General features: G+C 45.4%; 1 protein-coding gene across 1 annotated transcript in view; it reads right to left on the bottom strand.

Moving 5' to 3' along the window:
- TBXAS1 (thromboxane A synthase 1) overlaps nt 1-18,094 on the bottom strand; it is a 161,799-nt gene that overhangs the window by 52,996 nt on the left and 90,709 nt on the right. The window contains exons 8-10 of the mRNA XM_055335529.1: nt 4,025-4,113; nt 2,178-2,326; nt 322-452 (exon numbers count right to left, since the gene is read on the bottom strand). Coding sequence (XP_055191504.1) covers nt 322-452; nt 2,178-2,326; nt 4,025-4,113 — 369 coding nt within the window. The remainder of the gene's footprint in view (nt 1-321; nt 453-2,177; nt 2,327-4,024; nt 4,114-18,094) is intronic.

Raw genomic sequence — 18,094 nt, 5'->3', positions numbered from 1 at the left:
GAAAATTCTTTGGGGCTGCTATTGTTGGTGCTTGAAATAGAGAGGCTGTGGGGGGGTGGGGCGCCCATGTCAGAGCCTGGACCGTTTGCTCTGGGCTTCTGTCCACCATCCTTCCCCTCTGTCCTCTCTTGTCTCTTTTGTGATCACCCCTTCTCAGCCCTTCTCCTTTCCTTCTCATGCCCTGGAAAGCTCTAAGCGGTAGGCCTCAGTAAGGGCCAGCGTGGTGTGTGCGGGGCTGGGAGGGAAGAGACAGGACAGAGGGAGGGATGCCAAATCAGGCCCCACTCCATTTCGACACCGTGTCCTATTAAGATACGTTACCTCTTCAGCTGCTTGCTGGTCCCGCAAGGCAATCACATTCCTAATGAGTTTGTTAAAAAAGCCATTCAGTTCATCTCGGTTCTTATTGGGCAAAATCCGGGCCAGTGGGACCATTATGGATGGAAATGATACTTGAAAGAGAAAAACAGAAGTGGCACTGAAAACGGGGTGGCAGTAACCCGGGGCTACCCGATGCTTGTTGCCAGGGAAGCAGACCCCGGCCTTGACTTAGAGTCCTCATCAGAAGGCCGCCCCCCCTCCCCCGCCGGGGTCTGCATGCTTTCCAGCAGGTGCTGTGCCTTATTCCACTCGCCACTCAGTAAGCACATGATAAATGTCTGCACAACTGAGTCCACACTCCATCTGGCCCCCAAGAAGTCAATCTCATCCTTAGAATTTAGTTTTCCAGGTCCTAGAGAGGGAGGCCCACGGTCTTCATATTCCATCAATGAGGACGGGTTATAGGGTTTGTTTCAAACCTGAGCAAGTGGTAGAAGCTGATCTATTTTCTTAACTTGGGGGCCATTTGCATTTGCTTTCCCACAGGGTCACTGTCCCCAGAGCTACCGCCTGAATGGTCCCTACGAGCTGCCACAGCAGCTGCTGGCAAGAACACTGGCCCTGTGGGTACGTCCTTGCTGTGCCAGGTACATGCAGCCTATTTCCTTGCTGTCATGGCCTTGGGCAGGGCTCCTTGGGCCAAGGACACTTCTCTTCTCCTAGAGGGTGGCTTAGGCCAAGGGGCCGAGCAGCCGCAGGGTTGCTCAGGTCAGACCCACCCTGCACAGGTGCTGCTTGGGAGCTGGGGGTGTGGGTGGGGGGCGGGGAGGAGAAGTTCTGGGCCCTCGGAGCTTTCAGAACACTCTGTCCATTTTCAAGAGCCAGAGCCTGAACCAACATGGGCTCAGAGTGGTCAAGAGAGGAGTGGGAGTAGCAACAGGGACGGGGCCACCCACTGCAGGGCGTGTCCGTGGTCAGTGGCAAGGGGAGCTGACTCAGGGGAGCAGCTCCTGGAGGTGGCAGGGGGTGGGGGTGGTGGTGGTGAGGGACAAAGGGGCAGCTGATGGGACTCCCTCAGCGACCCCTCCTACAATTTCAGTTGGGGCTGTTGAAGGGGATAGGGACTCCGTAGAAATGGACTCAGAAATGGGAGTGAGACTGACCAAGGAGTGAATACAATTTAGCAGCCCGGCAAAAAGGTCAGAAGTTGGGGCAATAATCAATAATGGCAATAGCAACACTTCAATACTTCCATAAAAGCAAGAAGATGCTGGAATTGGCCAGAGGGCAAAACCTCAGTTCTAAAATAAAAATAAAATAAATCGACCAGTCTCCACGGTATCAGGTAACCTGTCAGGACCTTCATGTGATTTCTAGTTTACTGTGATTCAAGCAGAGAGGTCCTCTGAAGAGGGTTTTGCTGGGGGCGGGGGGCGGGGGTCGGGTGGGCAATATGATGTAGAAAATGAAAGGCTTTGGGCTCCAGTTTTGGCTCTGCCTTTCTAAACTTCAGTTTTCCCATCTGTGAAGTGGGGATGAGAATACTTCCCCACAGGGTGACCGCAGCACTTTGGGAGGCAGCGCAAGCAAAGCGCTCAGCACTGTTCTCTCTGCGGCCGTGGTGAGAGAGGCCTGAGCTACCTGCCTTGGTAATGAGTGGCCCTGGCTGGTGACAAGAGGAGCCTGGGTGGTTCTGAGCATAAGGCCTCTGTGGGGTGGACTCTGTAGGGTGACTCTCAGAGACCCCTCATGGTCGGGGTGATCCCCAAAAGCTGCCTGGGCCCTCCCAGCTGTCAGGGCATCTGGCCAGCTTGCTGGACCCCGGTCTTCCCACCCTGGGCAAGAGTTGCACTTACAGATTAAAACCAGGATAGGTCTGGGGATGGAGTATGCAAAGAAACGCCTGCAGTGCTTCACAAAGGGGTCCCCGGGAGCCCGTCGGGAGTCCACTTGGGTGCCAAAGGCGACACTGGCAACCACATCTGTGGTGTAGCAGCTGTAGCACCTGCGGGAAGAGGGAGCCATTTGGGTGTGGTAAGGGCCCTGCCATTGGCCTGGCCATCATGCACACCCCTAAAGAGGCACCACTTCAGAGCTGAAGTGAGGGGGTGGGAAAGGACCCCTGGGTTGAGATCCTTTGAGCCTGGCAACAGAATTCGGGAGGAGACACAAGAACCTATCAGATGGCTCAGGCAAACAAAGACTGGGGAGGGTAAGAGAGCATCATGTCCTCAACTTTCAGGCTTCGGGCAGCCTTAATCAACCAGCCACAGTCAAATTCCAAGAAGGATGTTTTAAATTTTCCTCCCTGTGGGGGAGGGAACACAGTTGACCCAAAACCCATGCATCTTGCCCCAAACTGTGCAGAGTCGGTCCAAAGCCAGGATCGAGCAGTTAACTGATACAGAACAAGTTGGGGGTTGATGAATTAGCAACCTGTTCATCTAGTTTTATTAGCTTGTCCCCCTCTTCCTCCTAGTGATTTTACAATTTTTCTAAGAGTAACAAACCAAAAACAAGGGCGCTTCACACTCAAATAAATACAAGACAAACTTTGGGACCAGCTTCGTGAACATATGTATATTATTACAGAAAACACACGTTGCACTTTAGAAACAAACAGAAGGAAAAGTGTCTGGCAACAGCTCCAGAAAAATTAACCTCTTAGGCTCTAGGAAACCTGCCCTCAAAGGGCCATTTTAAACCAGAATGATCCTCCGTTGGTATCTTGCAGGAGGAGTCAGGTGCAGTTCTTTCTAAAAAAAAAAAAAAAAGGCTAGCAACGGGGTACGCACATCCTTTTATAAAGAAAAGTTCTTATTTTTGTGGCTTGACGCAGGCACACATGGAGTTCCTTTCTATCACCAACAGCTTATCACTAAGGAATAAATGACATCCCCAGATGACTTCTTTTATTTTGACTGCTTTATCGAAAATATTTCCACAATTGATTGCACATGTCCCTGCTACAATGAAGGCCATCTGCCTACTGAATGCAATTCCCTCTGATCCTCACGGCCAAAGAGTTAAGGGTTTTTAAGTTATTTATTTTGCTTTTGTAGTTGTTCTTTAGCCAACTCATGCATCTCATGGCCAGAGAGAAAGTGTGTGAGAGGATTTTGTAAACACCACGGCAGAATTTGAATGCTGGTGATGGTTATGTTATTATTTCATTACAAGTGATAATAAGAACGAGTCGGCTTCTGGCTGACCCGAGTCTCTTGCCCTACTCCTCTGGTGCCAAAAGCCATAACTTAGCAGAGGACACGTGGAGGGGAAGCCAGATAATCAGTCATTTCAATTTGGTGTCCACCGCTAAGTCCTGGCTCCTAGGCTGGGGTGCATTGCAGTTCTTGCAATTCGGTGAAAATGCATGGACTTCCCCTTCCCCCGCAGGCCTGTCCTCTCTGCCCACTCCCGCATCTGCAGAGGTCACAAGGCGTGTCCACCCACACGCCACTGCCCACCCAAGGCTTCCTGCCACACGCCACACCTACCCTGGGCTTTGTTCCCATTCTCTGCACATTTTACGTGGGTTTCATTTCTTCTTATTATTCAGTCCACCCATGCTTTTTATGAGCTTCTAGCGTTTCCATAGTTTGCTGGTCCCGAGGTAATTGTCCAGCAATTATGTACAGTTACAAGAAGCAGCAATTCAAAAGTCCAATTTCTCATCTATCCTGTGGCCACATAGCACCCTTACCTCTGGATGTCGAAGGCGTCCCCGGATTCCGCGTAGTGTTTTAAGTGAGCCAGGAGCAGATCGCAGGCTTGGCTGATTAGGGGAGTCATCTGATAGCAGATAACAAAGGGGTAATTAGGACACCAGGCAGGGAGCACACCTAAATTAGCTGCAGATACAGAGGTTATGTGTGGTGCTTCCCGGGAAAACATTGTTTTCAAGGTAACTTTCATGCAGCGAAGATTCAAGAGGAGGGTCTGAACTTCACAAAAATCGTAAACTGCAATAGCTGTAAACGTCTATTTTAGCTTAAGCAATCTGTTCTTTTGGAAGCAAAAAGAAGAAAGGATTTCGAGTAAATACTGTGAAATAATTACAAAAATGATCATTAAGTGCTTAGAAATGAGAATCAGTACTTGGTTTCGTGACATTTGGTTAGCATTAGAGAGTAAATAGCCCACAATCCATATGTACTCTCTCTGGAATTAGCCCAAATCCATGTTTGCTTGGTTCCAATTATACTTTAGATTTTCCAATAGAATATAGAATCGTAGTCTCCAAAGGAACGTACAATCGTCCATTTCAACTTTTTACTCAATACGAAAATCATTTTTAGAACATTTCTGATGGATGGCTATTCATTTCTGCATCTGCTGCTTAAACCTTTGAATACGTATGTGTAAGGGAGCCCTTGACTTCAGGAGACCTTTCATGCCCACCCAGGGAAATTGCTGAGTTTTTTTTAATATTAAAATATTTTCATTATGGAAAATGTCTAACATATGCACACAGAGAGAATGGTATCGTGAACATTTGTGTAATGACTGTCCAGCTTCGACAAGTTTGGATCTCATTTTTGACCATTACCACTTTGACCCCAGCCGCTGGCTCGAGGGGGTGGGATTCTCTGTGGAACCTGATGGCCACACATGTGACCTTATATTTTCTCCTGTATATTTGCAAAGCCAAGTCAGAAACGCCGAGGGGAATCCTTCTAACCAGTGTCCATTCTACAGTAACACCATAGCTAAAGCAACATGCCATAAACCATTGTTCTGAGCCTTTCTTCTGGAAAACATTTTAAAAATGTTAAATATGTTATGATTTTGCTATTTTGACACTAGAACATAACTTCCTGAGGGCAGGGAAGATTTTTGTCTTTTTGTTCATTTTTATGTCCCCAGAACCTAGAACAATGCCTAGCACGTAGTAATTATTTTTTGAATGAGGGAATGAATTTGAATGATTACTTAAGACCCAGTCTTGGCTCTTTTTTTTTTAAAGATTTTATTTATTTGTTCATGAGAGACACACAGAGAAAGGCAGAGACACAGGCAGAGGGAGAAGCAGGCTCCCTACAGGGAGCCCAATGTGGGACTCGGTCCCAGGACCCCAGGATCACGCCCTGAGCTGAAGGCTCAACCACTGAGCATCCCAGGTGCCCCCTAGTCTTTGCTCTTAAAGTCTTGAGGCTTTGGGGAAAGTTATAGGATGTTAATCTACTTGTTAGAAGGTATGTTGTACTGAGGCAAAATCTTCCCTTCTAACAACCTTTCACTGGTTTCAGTTGACTTCTTCCACACAGTAATGCTTCAAATACTCAGACAGCAAATGCTGCTCCTCCTCATCTCCTAGACAATTGTTCCCCATCCCTTCAACCACTCCTTGTGCCACATGGTCTACATGCACTTCTCCTTTCTTATCTCTTTCTCTTTTTCTCTCTCTCCCTCATCAGTGTCACTCTTGGAAGGCAGCTCCATAAATGGAACACAATATTTCAGGTAAGATCCCATAAATCATAAATGGGTCACTTCCCTGCATGCCAATCACAAGCCCAGGTGTATGTTGACTTTTTAAGAAGACATGTATGACAGGACAATATTGAGGTTCGGGTCAACAAAGACCACAAGGTCTTTTTCCATGCATCATCACCACATGCAATTGATTTTTTTGACACTTCAGACTCCATTCATTAGAAAGGTTTTACATTTATATTATATTTGTTGCTGTAAAAAGTCCTGCTGTGTGTTCTGAGCAGAACCATCTTTTAACTCCCCTAAAACATTCAAGTGATTGGAGAAGCCTGGCACAGTGGGACAGCCTGGGTGGCTGTTAGCCACATGTTGGAGGGACACATGGCTTTGTTGGGCCCCTCCATCCTATGGCTCTGCAAGCCAACCCCATGTGCTCTGCAGTGTCACCAAAGAACTGGGACACCAGTTCTTTCCAACAGCTTGCTGTGGGAGAGATGGTCCTGAGAAGCCGAAAGACACTCCCGGTGAGCCAGAGTGAGCTGTAGGCTGTGTGAGTTCCCAGAGCAGGGACAGTGGCCTGGACAGCACTTATGGGCAGCCACGCAGCAGGTCAAGGAGCAGATGTGCAGAGCAAAATACACCCACACCCTCGATGGAGAGACAGCAGAGCAGCGGAGAGTCTCCTTTGTTGCCAAGACTCCTTGGAAGAAGTATCTGGAGAGGAACATTCTGGGGAAAAAGGATTTTCTGCTCATCAAGCTTCAAGGGCTTAGAGCACTAGAGTGCTTGTGCTCAGTGTGGTTGGGCCAAGGGGTACACTCATGCATTCAAATCTCATCTCCTACAACACTGGCTATTCCTGCTTTTTCCATCTGCAATTTGGTGAGTGTGCCTTTTAAGCCTTCATTCGGCCCATCCAGCAATACGTATACAGGAGCAGACACAGAGCCCATGGCCCTCTGCTGGTCTGCTACTTTAGGTAGCCCCAGAATTGGCCAGCCGTCACTGATTCTGGCTCTTTGGCCGGCTGTGCATGAACCTAAGTTCACGAACCGAAGTGCAGCCAGGCAGCAACTGCTCAGTAAGTTGGCTGGGGAAGAATTTATCAATGATTTGCTGGGATAGAAATGTAATTGACCTCATATGCCTATCCTGAAGTCCACTCAGAACAGGGATGAGAATGGCTATCCTGATTTATTCCTGGGAACTCTGGGTGGGCTCTTCATGACAACCGCATTCTCTTCTAAATGCTCACACACTGTCAATTTAAAAATCCATCAGGACAAAAGTGCGTGTAAATGGGTCACTTTTAATGGCCTCTGGGCCACTGCTCTCGAAAAATCTTAGCCTGCCTTCGTGTTTGGAGAATTCTACTACCTCATCCATGTTTCTGTGATTGCCTTCCCGGGCTATATTCTTCCATTATTTTAATAAGCTTAGTGGTACAAGTGAACTTATAAAATATAAAATATTTTGTCAATATATTGACAATGATGGCTTCTGGCGTTCTTTTTGTCCTCATGACTGGAGGGATGGCCCTGTATGAATTACGCCAAAACTCCGAGGAATACACCACTCTGGGGCAGGAGGAAGGAGAGGGCTGTCACCCCGCCCGGGGTCAGTCAGAGGGTTTCGAAGTAGAAGCAGCCATGGCTAGCACCCGGCTCTAACATTAGATACCTGGATGCCCCGGGGCCTTTTAGCCTCTGAATGTTCCAGGAGTATTGCTTACCTAGAAATAAACTCTGGCTTCAGAAAAAAAAAAAAGGAAGCTTACAGCTTACAGCTTCCTTAATGGAACAAAAATGGTATGCAACATAAAATTGGATTTACACTGAACTCTTCAGAAGCATGCCTCGTGTAGAAGGGGTCCACCCGTGCTGAATCCAATCGTATGCTGGACAGTGCTATGGGGGCTGGACCCACCACCCACCATTGGTTCCTCTACATGCTCGTAACTAGAATGCTTTGCGGCTGACTGGCATGATTGTAATTTTCCACCACGCTCTGCCTGCTGTCTGTTGCACTGAATGGGTAATGACATTTTTATTTGGGTTAATGTGATATGAGATGGGGCATGTAATATGAAAAATGTTTTAAGAAGCAATGCAGAGAAGATATTATAAGACGGTGGAGCATGCTCTGTATGTTGGCCAATAGGCATCGTTTCAGGCTTTCTTCCTTGCATTATACACAAGTAGTTATGGAATATTCACTCTCACACGAGTTGCATACAAACAAAAGCTCTCTTTGATGGGCTTGCAATCATTTTTATACAACCCACAAGCCCAGCAGTTATTCCCCTAGATTTGCAGACAAGCAGGCATAGGTGGCTTGTGCAAACACGCAAGCACAGATGAACACACAATACTATCGTCAGATCTTAATAAAAGATTCTCATTTGATGGTTACATTTCATCTTTGTAGGATAATGAGAAATTTTTATTTTTGTTTTTTCCCACATTTTTCATAAGGCACATATGTGATACTTATCATCAGATAAAATATTAATGTTATTAGCTTTTAAAAGAATGATTTCTTCTTGGGAATGACAGTCTAGCAGCCAAGCCCAGGGAGAAAGGTTCCCATTTTGCTTCTCTCACCTCTCACATTGATTGGCTTTATTCTAGATGGTGCTGAGTGTATGGTGTTCAGCCATTTGGTAACTAGCAGTCACTATCAAGGGTAAAGTACCCTCCTCAGCCTGGGAAAGAAATTCTTCAAGGAAGGAAGTCCTTGCTTAGCTGGAGTTAGCTGTATTACTAAATTGCCCAGTTGGAAAAAAAATGGATTTTTTTAAGACTATGTCTAAGGAATTCTGAGTCAAGGTATAGACAGGGACAATAGAGTTAATTTAACAAGGTGGAAGAGCTTTCTGAGTGGTCAAAAGAGACAGCTCATAGGGAAATGACAAAGAAGGGCTAAGGATTTCTCCTGCTCATAGGCTTTCTTCTCTTTTTTTAAGGTGATTCACAGAATTTCATCAGTGGAGTTTCTTTCTCTGAGACTAAGATGCTGACCTTGTTAAGTACACTTGACCCTGGGAGAGCAAATCCTCAAAGCCACTGCCAGTTATTAGATTTCCTCTCCTTGGTAGTTTTTAGTTGTGCGACCTTGGTTGGGTGAATTGCTCAACTTCAGTGAGTCTATTTCTTCATCCACAAAATGGGAATAATGAGATCTTCTTTGAAGAGTTGTGACAGTGATTAGAAATATGTAAAAGGCTTGGCACTAGAAGGAATGACAGCTGTCCTCTGGAGGACCCCTGGTTTGGATGCCTGGCACCATTTCCTCTCCTCTTATTCCTTAGAGACAAGACCCCATTGGATCCACCTGTTCTTGCCTCACCATGTTATCATTAGTTCCTTGTCTCTGTCTCTTCATCTTTATCTCCCTGCCAATTACTCTAATTCAGGCTTTGCCACCTGTCTGTCACCTGGAACGTGGCTATCATCCTGCTTCTTGAGAACAAAGCAGCATAAGTAACGTTGTAATCTCAATACTTTGTATAGTGTCTAACACATAGATGGACTAAAAAAGTTTTCTTTTTTTATATAGATTTTTAGAAAGACTTTATTTCAGAGAGAGAGAGAGAGAAAGAGAGAGATAGAGCACAGGCAGTGGGGAAGGGTAGAGGGAGAATCAGGTTCCCTACTGAGCAAGGAGTCTGATGTGGGACTCAATCCCAGGGCTCCAGGACCATAGCCTGAGGTGAAGGCAGATGCTAAACCATCTGAGCCACCCAGGACCCTTAAAAAATAGTTTTCAAAGAGCTTCATAGCCTCCTTTCTTTTCACTTTTCAATCCAGTCTGTACTTAGTCACCAGACCGGTCTAATGAAAGTACTTGTTATCTAAGTATCCCCATTGACTGAAGGACGTAGAACAAGCTTGTTATCCTACCTTCTAAAGCTCACTAAGAATTGAATCCTGCCAATAACCATAAGCTTAGCAGATCTTCCCCTAGTCAAGCCTTCAGATGAGATCATAGCCCAGGCCAACAGCTTGACTACTGCATGCAGAGGCCCACAGAAACCATGAGCTAATAAAGTTTTACTGTTTTAAGCTGCTAAATTTTAGGGTAATTTGTTACACAGCAATTGATAACTAATACATTTGCCATGTCACCTTCTTGTGGCAACTCTTGTAAGTTGTCATACATTACTAAAGTTTTCGATATTTGTTCTATCAGGAATGAGCTTAGTGCAACATATTCAGTTGTGTCTCTAGAACTATCTAAGTGATGACAGATTGAATGTTCCTTGAGGGCTTTGACATAGAAGGAACATGGGTTGATCGAAGAGCTCTTTCTATCTTAGCATGAATGTGGTGCAGTTTGCAGGGAGCTGGCTCTGTGCAAAAGACCTGGTACTCATGCTTGTTCTACCTCTTAGTTTAGGCAAGTCATTTGAATCTCTCTGAACTGGGATCCTCACCCTCAAACAAGAGGCGAATTGCAGTGCACTATAAAGTCCCTTTCCATTCTAGGATTTGAGTGAGGTCACTAAGCATCAGATTGAGTTACTTAAGAACCATGGAAAGAGGGGATCCCTGGGTGGTGCAGCAGTTTGGCGCCTGCCTTTGGCCCAGGGCGCGATCCTGGAGACCCGGGATCGAATCCCACGTCGGGCTCCCGGTGCATGGAGCCTGCTTCTCCCTCTGTCTGTGTCTCTGCCTCTCTCTCTCTCTGTGACTATCATAAATAAATAAATTTTTGAAAAAAAAAAAAGAACCATGGAAAGAGCAGGCAACTTCCCAGTTTGGCACAGTAAAGGATTGAATCCATGAGCCTCTCTATTTGCTCCAACACATTCCATCCATGGTAAGAAACTCTATTTGTATCTCTTTGATGCATTGACTTTACATAAAGACCCAAATCTGGTTATTTTTATGTTTCAAAAACTTAGTAAAAGTGAGAATTAGAAATTCAGATCCTCTGACTCCTGGCTGTTGCTCTCTCTTCCAAAATCAGAATCCACATTCTCTTTGTTCCTCAGTCAATTTACTTCTAGGTTATAATTTCACTTAATGCATGATGCCATGAACTTGGAAAACAAAACAAATAAACACCATTAAGCCTTTGGGACCCCTGAAACTTTGGAGAACAGAGTCAGCCCGGGTGCTAGAGATAACACATTTCCTGATTAGGGAGAGAGAAGGAAAGGACCACTTCTTCATTATCTTCTACTTCTAAACCGAGATTGCCGCCCCCCCCCCCTTCAATGGTGTGTAGGCGGGCTGACTCATTGGTCTAGTATAAAGGAGATTCTGGAAAGAGCCTGAGCAGAGGGTACCACCCTGAGATCAAAATATGGCCCCTGGGAGCTGACCCCCTGGGGCCATGGAAAGTGGAGACTCCAGAGGTACAGGTATGACTTGCAACTGTCCTCACCTCCTCCTTCAGTGTCTGTCGCACGGGTCTAGAGCAAGTGTCACATCCTGCAGGCTGAAAGGCTGAAACTCCTCTCCTTACTCCCTCACTTTCAAGTACTTCATAGCTCCTCACCCTCCAGTGAAGCTTGCACAAAACACTCCCCCTAGCACAGAACCCTCTGTGCCTCAACCTACTTTTCCAGTTTTCTCTCGCTAATCCGTTACATGTACTCTGTGTTCCAGCCAATTTGTACTCCTCTATTCCCTGAACACATCCTGTACTTTTTGTCCAGATGCCTTTGTTCTTGTAGCTCTTTCCACTTGCAATGTACCTTCTCCCTCTGTCAAAACTCAGTAAAATCTTCAGGACTCACTTCCAATGCTATCCCCTGCCCGCCCCCTCCCCCCCAAAGTGGCTTCTTATGCTCTAAAACGGACGTCAACTCTGTCACTGTTTTCCACTACTTAGTAATAATGTAGGAATTTATGTACTTTGTTACCCTTCTACATTATAAACCCTTTATAGACAGGAACTAATACATCTTCATTGCATTTTACAAATTTAATGTTTCATTCTATTTGGCATTCTTAGACCTGCGGGCAATGTTGTTTTGGAACTGATGTCAGAGGGGGATTTTCTGAATAAATAAGAGTCAGCTAATGGGCGTGGGAGATGGCATTTAAGCATATTGTTGACTTTAAAAAAATTAGTACCTTAAAGTGCTTTAAACTGGTGGCTAACAAATATAAAATTACTATCAGTTAACCAAACTTACTACCTCCTTCTGCCACCGAGATATTAAACACATCCATGACTTATTTTCATGCAGAATTTCCTGCTGATAAGTATCAGCTCTAGCCATCTAGGTGAATAATCAAGTGTCATTTCTAATAAGTCAGTGGCTCCTGTCAAGAGTTGTGACCAATTAGAACTCATCCCGATGAGGAGGTGGCTGCTGGTGTTGCCAAGCAACAGCCAAGCTGGGAGGCACATTTTAGACGCTCGTTTAGATTTAACCAGTGGCAAGTCAGAGTGACATTATGATTCTGGCAAAAGGAAAGCCAAATTATAACCCAGGATGGGGTACCCGTGATGAGGAGTGTGTTTTCTTTTAAATGCAAATGGAAAAGGAACATTTTAACCAGAATTTAAACAGTCCATCATTATACTGATTTTAATTAGGAGATTAGGTGTCAGTGGAATACAACTGTGTCGAAGGATAATGGTCTCTTGCTGCTAGATAAATACCCAGACATTCTGGAAAATGGGCAACTGGTCAGGCAGAGACAATGTATTTTTGGACTCCAAAGTATTTATTACCACAGCCACACTTGATTATAATGACTTTCATTTTTATTGTTTGGAAGGATTAAGAAATAAAAGCAAATATTAAAAATAGACTGCTGGAGGCTCATGCCGCGGAGAGAAAGCTGCTTGCTGCAACATTACTGGGAGAGTGGGTTCTGTTCTAGAAGCCCTCGTGCACGATCGTCGGAAGCGTGTACGCTGAAAATTTAAAGGCCAAGCCAAACCATGATGAAGACTGTAATCCTGTGAAGACTTTTGCACTGAAATGATCGGAGCGATGCGTTTACTCATAAGCTGGCTATATCAACTTAAATTTTTAAAAATTGTAGTCATTCTGGAATAATATGTCTTCTCCAAGGCAGGAAAGGCCTAGAGGGAATAATAACCACATCTGCCTCCGCCTTTAAGATTCATACATTATTGACTGTGCCTTCCTGACAGGAAACATCTGGATGAAAGTGAAAAATTAGGCAGAGAGCTGGATTCTCAGCAACTGTGAGAGATACCAGCCTTCCCTGTCGGTCTGGCTTGTCTTTAACTGAGTCCCTATGCACACAGATAGGATTGGCTCGTTTCCTGTTGAGTGACACACCCAGGCTCTCATGTATGAAGCTGCCGGCTGTCCGGTATCCGCTCAGCGGGTCACCATCAGCTTATTTTGTGGGCGAATGAGGAAATATTCGTCACTTCTACAGTGCTTTGAGGACTGAAAAGACATGAGCCACCATACTGGGGCGGATCCATGGTCCATCCATTCTGGAGCCTGGTCTCTGCTAGAGGCACAAATGGAATCCTCTATGGACCTTACCACCAAAGTCACAGTGTCTCATGGCCTCATTTCTCCCAGGAGCCAGTCTGGACATTAACCACCCATGTTTTCACCCATGTTTTCACCTCTCAACTTATCTGAGCCCAGAACAAACAATGTTAAACAGATTTCTTCACTGCAGACTCTCCCAACTCATTAACATGCGAAGGTACATAACAAATCTCTCAGAAGATGGTTGTCAGGGGGCACCGGGGTGGCTCAGTTGGTTTAGTGTCTGACAGCTCAGGTCCTGATCTCAGGGTCCTGGGATCGAGCCTCAAGTCAGTCTCGCTGCTCAGTGGGGAGTCTGCTTGGCCCTTTCTCTCTGCCCCCCTGCTCATGCGCACTCTCTCTCTCTCTCTTGCTCTCTCTCAAATAAATTTAAAAAAGAAGATGGTTGGCAATATTTTATGGAACTGTATGACCATGGGCCCTTTTCAGTCCTCAACAATTTCAAATCCTTTTCCTTGGTAGTAGTTCATAGCTTGAAAGTTCATTATCATATAAGTATAGTTTTGATGCTTTTCTCTTAAAGGTATTATTTTATTCTTGGTTACACTGAAAGTTAGCTGCCACTTTTGTGCTGACTTACACAATCTTAGAAGAGTCTTAGAAACTTATTCTAATTGATTTAATATTTGTAAAATCAGAAGAGCTTAGAGGAATTTACAAATGTGTAGATTTCACAGTATGCCCCCTCTTTCAGATGAATTATAAAATTTAAAAATAAAATTAGAGCTAACCTGGGTCCCCTGGGAATCTCCATTATTTATATTTTTCCCTCAGAGAAGAATTAATTTAGCCCCAGTTTTGTTTCGTATAATTAAATCTATTTACTTTCTGACCCATAATAAAGTTTTACATAACCCCAGGGCTGCTCATTAATAGTCTTTGGTAGAGAATCTAGTACAAGACACTAAAAATTTCAATAAATCCACTGGTTGCCCTTTTTAAAAAATTAATCTTTTAGGGGACAGAGCGAGAACTCTGGCAGGTCAACTGAGCAAAATGTTCCCTAATAAAAAAAAATCCATTGTTTTCCCAGCAGTGCTCAGCAATCCTGTAATATAAGCCTCAATAGCTTGGCTGTCACTCGACTATGATTTCTGTGGCCTCTTTTTCTGGAATCAGGAGCGCAGCAACCAAATTTTCACCAGTGCCTTATCTTTCTATGTTGTCCCTAACCTGAAGCCAAAAACCACTTTTATTTTAAATAAAAATACGGCTTTGTGATTTAATGCTGATTTTAAAGTAAAATCTGAGCATTGCTGACCCAGGCTACCTAACAGGCACATGGATCAAGATTGTGCTATCTTGGCCCTTTGAATATTAATGACGCTTCCAGACACAGGTAGTAGAGGGCGTAGATTGCCAAGGTGCCAACGGAAACAAGCTGCACAATTCCAAGGGAAAACAAATCTTTGTTTCAAGAATGAATTCTGAAGTTTGATGCTAAAAGTCCCCAAGCTACTTATGAATTCAGCAAGGAATGGAGATATTGGTATTCCAAAGCTATTTCAGGGAAAATGGACTCAGGTGTCCGTGACCAAGTGGAGAGCAGGCTTAGGTCAGTTGTCTGAGCTCCTCTTGTCATCTCTCCCTCCTCCACCCTATGTCCTGTGTGCCTCACTCTCCTCTCTGTCTTTGGGACCTGCTTTTTCTATTTCTGCACGTATATACCTGGGACTCTCCAGAGAGAAAGCCAATGATTTGCCTCATCCCCTTATTTAGTTTTTCCTTGATAAAGCTATTCCCTTTTATTTTTCCTTTGTCTTAGTCTTAACATATATCCTTCAGTAGAAAGCTTCCTGGCTCTTTGATTCTTCATCCATCCATCCATCCATCCATCCATCCATCCATCCATTCATCCAGCAAATCACTATTGAGTGTGCATTATGTGCCTAGTGCTATGCAGTTAATGACAGAGAAAAGAGGAGTAGAGTCAATGGACTGTTAGCTGGCAGTAGTGCTACAGAGAAAAATAAAGCAGGGAAGGGGTCTGGGGAAGCCCTGGGTCTGACATGGTCAGGCAAGGGACCAAGAGGAAGACTCATACCAGTGCTTTCCACTCTGGCTCTTATCAGAATTACGGCAGATAACTTGTAAAACATACAGGTTCTCAGGCACCGTTAGAAATTCTCATTCTGTAGGTCCTAGAGTGGCTAGAATTATGTATTTTAGCAAGGATTCTAGGTGATTCTGGTGCAGCCCTTGGTCACATGGGGTTCCAGAAACAGTGATATAGAGAGCAAAAGCCAATGGGAGGTTAAAGTTCAAAGAAGCATCCAGAAACCTAGAGGGTCACTTAGGCTGCTGGAGGAGGAGGCAATCAGGGGCACTAAGGTCTGCACGCTGCCCTCCCTTCCTCCTCCCCTCCACCCATCTTCCACAGGATAGAAGCTACCCCCTGGTGACATCCTCCATCCTCTCTACACTTTAGCATAGACTGATGCTCCATGCTCAGAATCCCAAACCCCGCTCTTCAGATTCCAAGGGGAGCTGCCTTTGGAATTAGGAAAACTGTTTTCTCTCCCAAGAAATCTTAGCTTCTAAAACCACTGTCTCAGTAGGGCTCGAGAAAGCCTGGTGTGCATGCAGGTCAAACCTGAGCCTGACCTCCTTGTTCTGGAAGGCATCCCCTGCGTACTTCTAAAGCAACACGCATCACTGATTCAGTGCAGGAAGGAAAATCATAGGCAACATGATTTGTGGAGCACAACACACACAGACATACTTTAATATTTGAAAATATTATTTTTTGCACAATTTTTTTATGGCGGTGCTCCTTTCTACCTAAGCAGCATTTAACACCTCTGGCTGCTCCTTCATCCTTGAAATGCATCCCTTCCTCACTTTCTGGATTTCTTTTGCAGGCTGATCTTCCTGAGTCTTACTCGTAGGTCTCTCCTCCACCCCTCTCTTGAATATGGCTCTCGCCACCACCCTCTTCTCTTCCTACACAACACACACTCTGGGTGTGACCTCGCCTATTTCTGTGTTTTTGATGACCATCTTTCCTGCTCTTCTCTCCCTAGCTCCAGATCTGCTGTCAACTACTTGCTGATGCATCTATTTAGATAACCCCCCTCCACCAAGAACCTTAACTCACCCAGTCTAAATGCCCCAGAGGCAGGAAGAAAGGTGACTCTTGCTTCCACTGGAGTGGCATCCTTTCTAATAGAAACCCAAGAACTTAAAGTTAACTGTGTTAAGCAGAAAGATTTTCTTTTTTTTTTTAAGATTTTATTTATTTATTCATGACACAGAGAGAGACACATACACACAGACAGAGGGAGAAGCAGACTCCCTGTAGGGAGCCCGTTGCAAGACTTGATCCCAGGACCCCGGGGTCATGACCTGAGCCAAAGGCAGATGCTCAACTGCTGAGCCACCTAGGCATCCCAGAAAGATTTTCAATAGAGCTAAGTTTACCCATGGTTTATGTTAAGTAATGGGACAGAACTGAAGCAAAACTGAGGGAATCTGGTGTGTGACATTTCTTCTCCCTCCCCATGCCCTCCCCTCTACCCTGCCTCCCTCCTGCCATCTACAACCTCGCCCTTTCCCCTAGGTACCTTTCTGCACTAAACCACTTGAAGGAACTCTATTTTCTGCAAACCAGAGGAGAAAATGCTTTGGATCCCAGGGGCACTGAATTTGTTTGGGAAACAACATCATATCAATTTCCCAAGTACACCCTATAAGGTGCTAAAGAAATCTAGACCTTGAAAAAAGATCCAGATTTATTTATTTTTCCAAAGAAACGTAGCTCAAATCTGTCGAGAAAGCTTTTTTCCCCTTTCTTGCTTACTTTAGAAAAGAATCAGACACCCTTTACCAATTTCTTTTTAACAAGTGATCAGATTCTGCATCTGTAGCGCTGCCAAGTCACTGTTTACTCACGAACAGTGAAATTTGATGCAATATGTTTGAGCGAGTGATGTCAACCCATGGTTCACCCACTTCTCTTCCCCTCCCGGGAAGGGAAGGTTCTGGTTAACCTCGTTTGGGTGGTCAAAATGCGGTTTTGCAGTTTTTCTTTTTTAAGATTTTATTTGTTTATCCGTGAGAGACACAAAGAGAGAGGCAGAGATACAGGCAGAGGGAGAAGCAGGCTCTATGCAGGGACCCTGATGTGGGACTCGATCCTGGGACTCCAGGATCACACCCTGGGCTGAAGGCAGATGCTCTACCGCTGAGCCACCTGGGCTGCCCCTTTGCAGGTTTTCAAGAAGCAGGCCCTTCCTTGAAATAAATCCTCACCTGCAGTCTCAGTGTGTAACAGCGGAGAATGGGGCAGGGCGCATTGCTCCAGCTGAAGCCAGACTTCCCCTCCTTGTGTTTCCTTGAGGGGAGCTTCCACGAGGGGTGGCTCCCAGCGCTGGCTTTACGTTAGAATCACCCAGGGAGCCACAAAACCCCTCCCACCTGGGCTGCATTCCAAACCAGACCAATTTCATCAAGACTTCTAGATGCAGGACCCAGACAGCAGTGGTTTTCAAAGCTCCCAGGTGATTCCCATGTGTACCTGCAGCTGAGCAGGGGCTGGGTCTCCTGATCAGAGGGGGGCCTCCCTGATGAGACTGCGGCCCGGAGGCGGGAACTGAGCATTCGTGGGGAGCCCCACGCGCGTCTGGGCCCGTTCTCAAACGTGCCTTGCCACCCTCCTGCCAGTAAGGCTGCAGTGTTCCATTCTGGGTGAAGCATTAGCAGGCCCGCAGGAGCAGACCGCAGAGCTACATTTCTCCAAGGGCTTTACCGGTAAGAATGGAGAAATCTGTGTTTCCTCTGTGTGAAATGCGTTTCCAAAACTTAGTTGGTTCCAAACTTCGGCAGAAAAGACAGAAG

The sequence above is a fragment of the Nyctereutes procyonoides genome, unplaced genomic scaffold (assembly GCF_905146905.1).
Source record: "Nyctereutes procyonoides isolate TBG_1078 unplaced genomic scaffold, NYPRO_anot_genome, whole genome shotgun sequence".
Lineage (NCBI taxonomy): Eukaryota > Metazoa > Chordata > Mammalia > Carnivora > Canidae > Nyctereutes > Nyctereutes procyonoides.
This window is presented reverse-complemented; position numbering and strand designations above follow the sequence as displayed.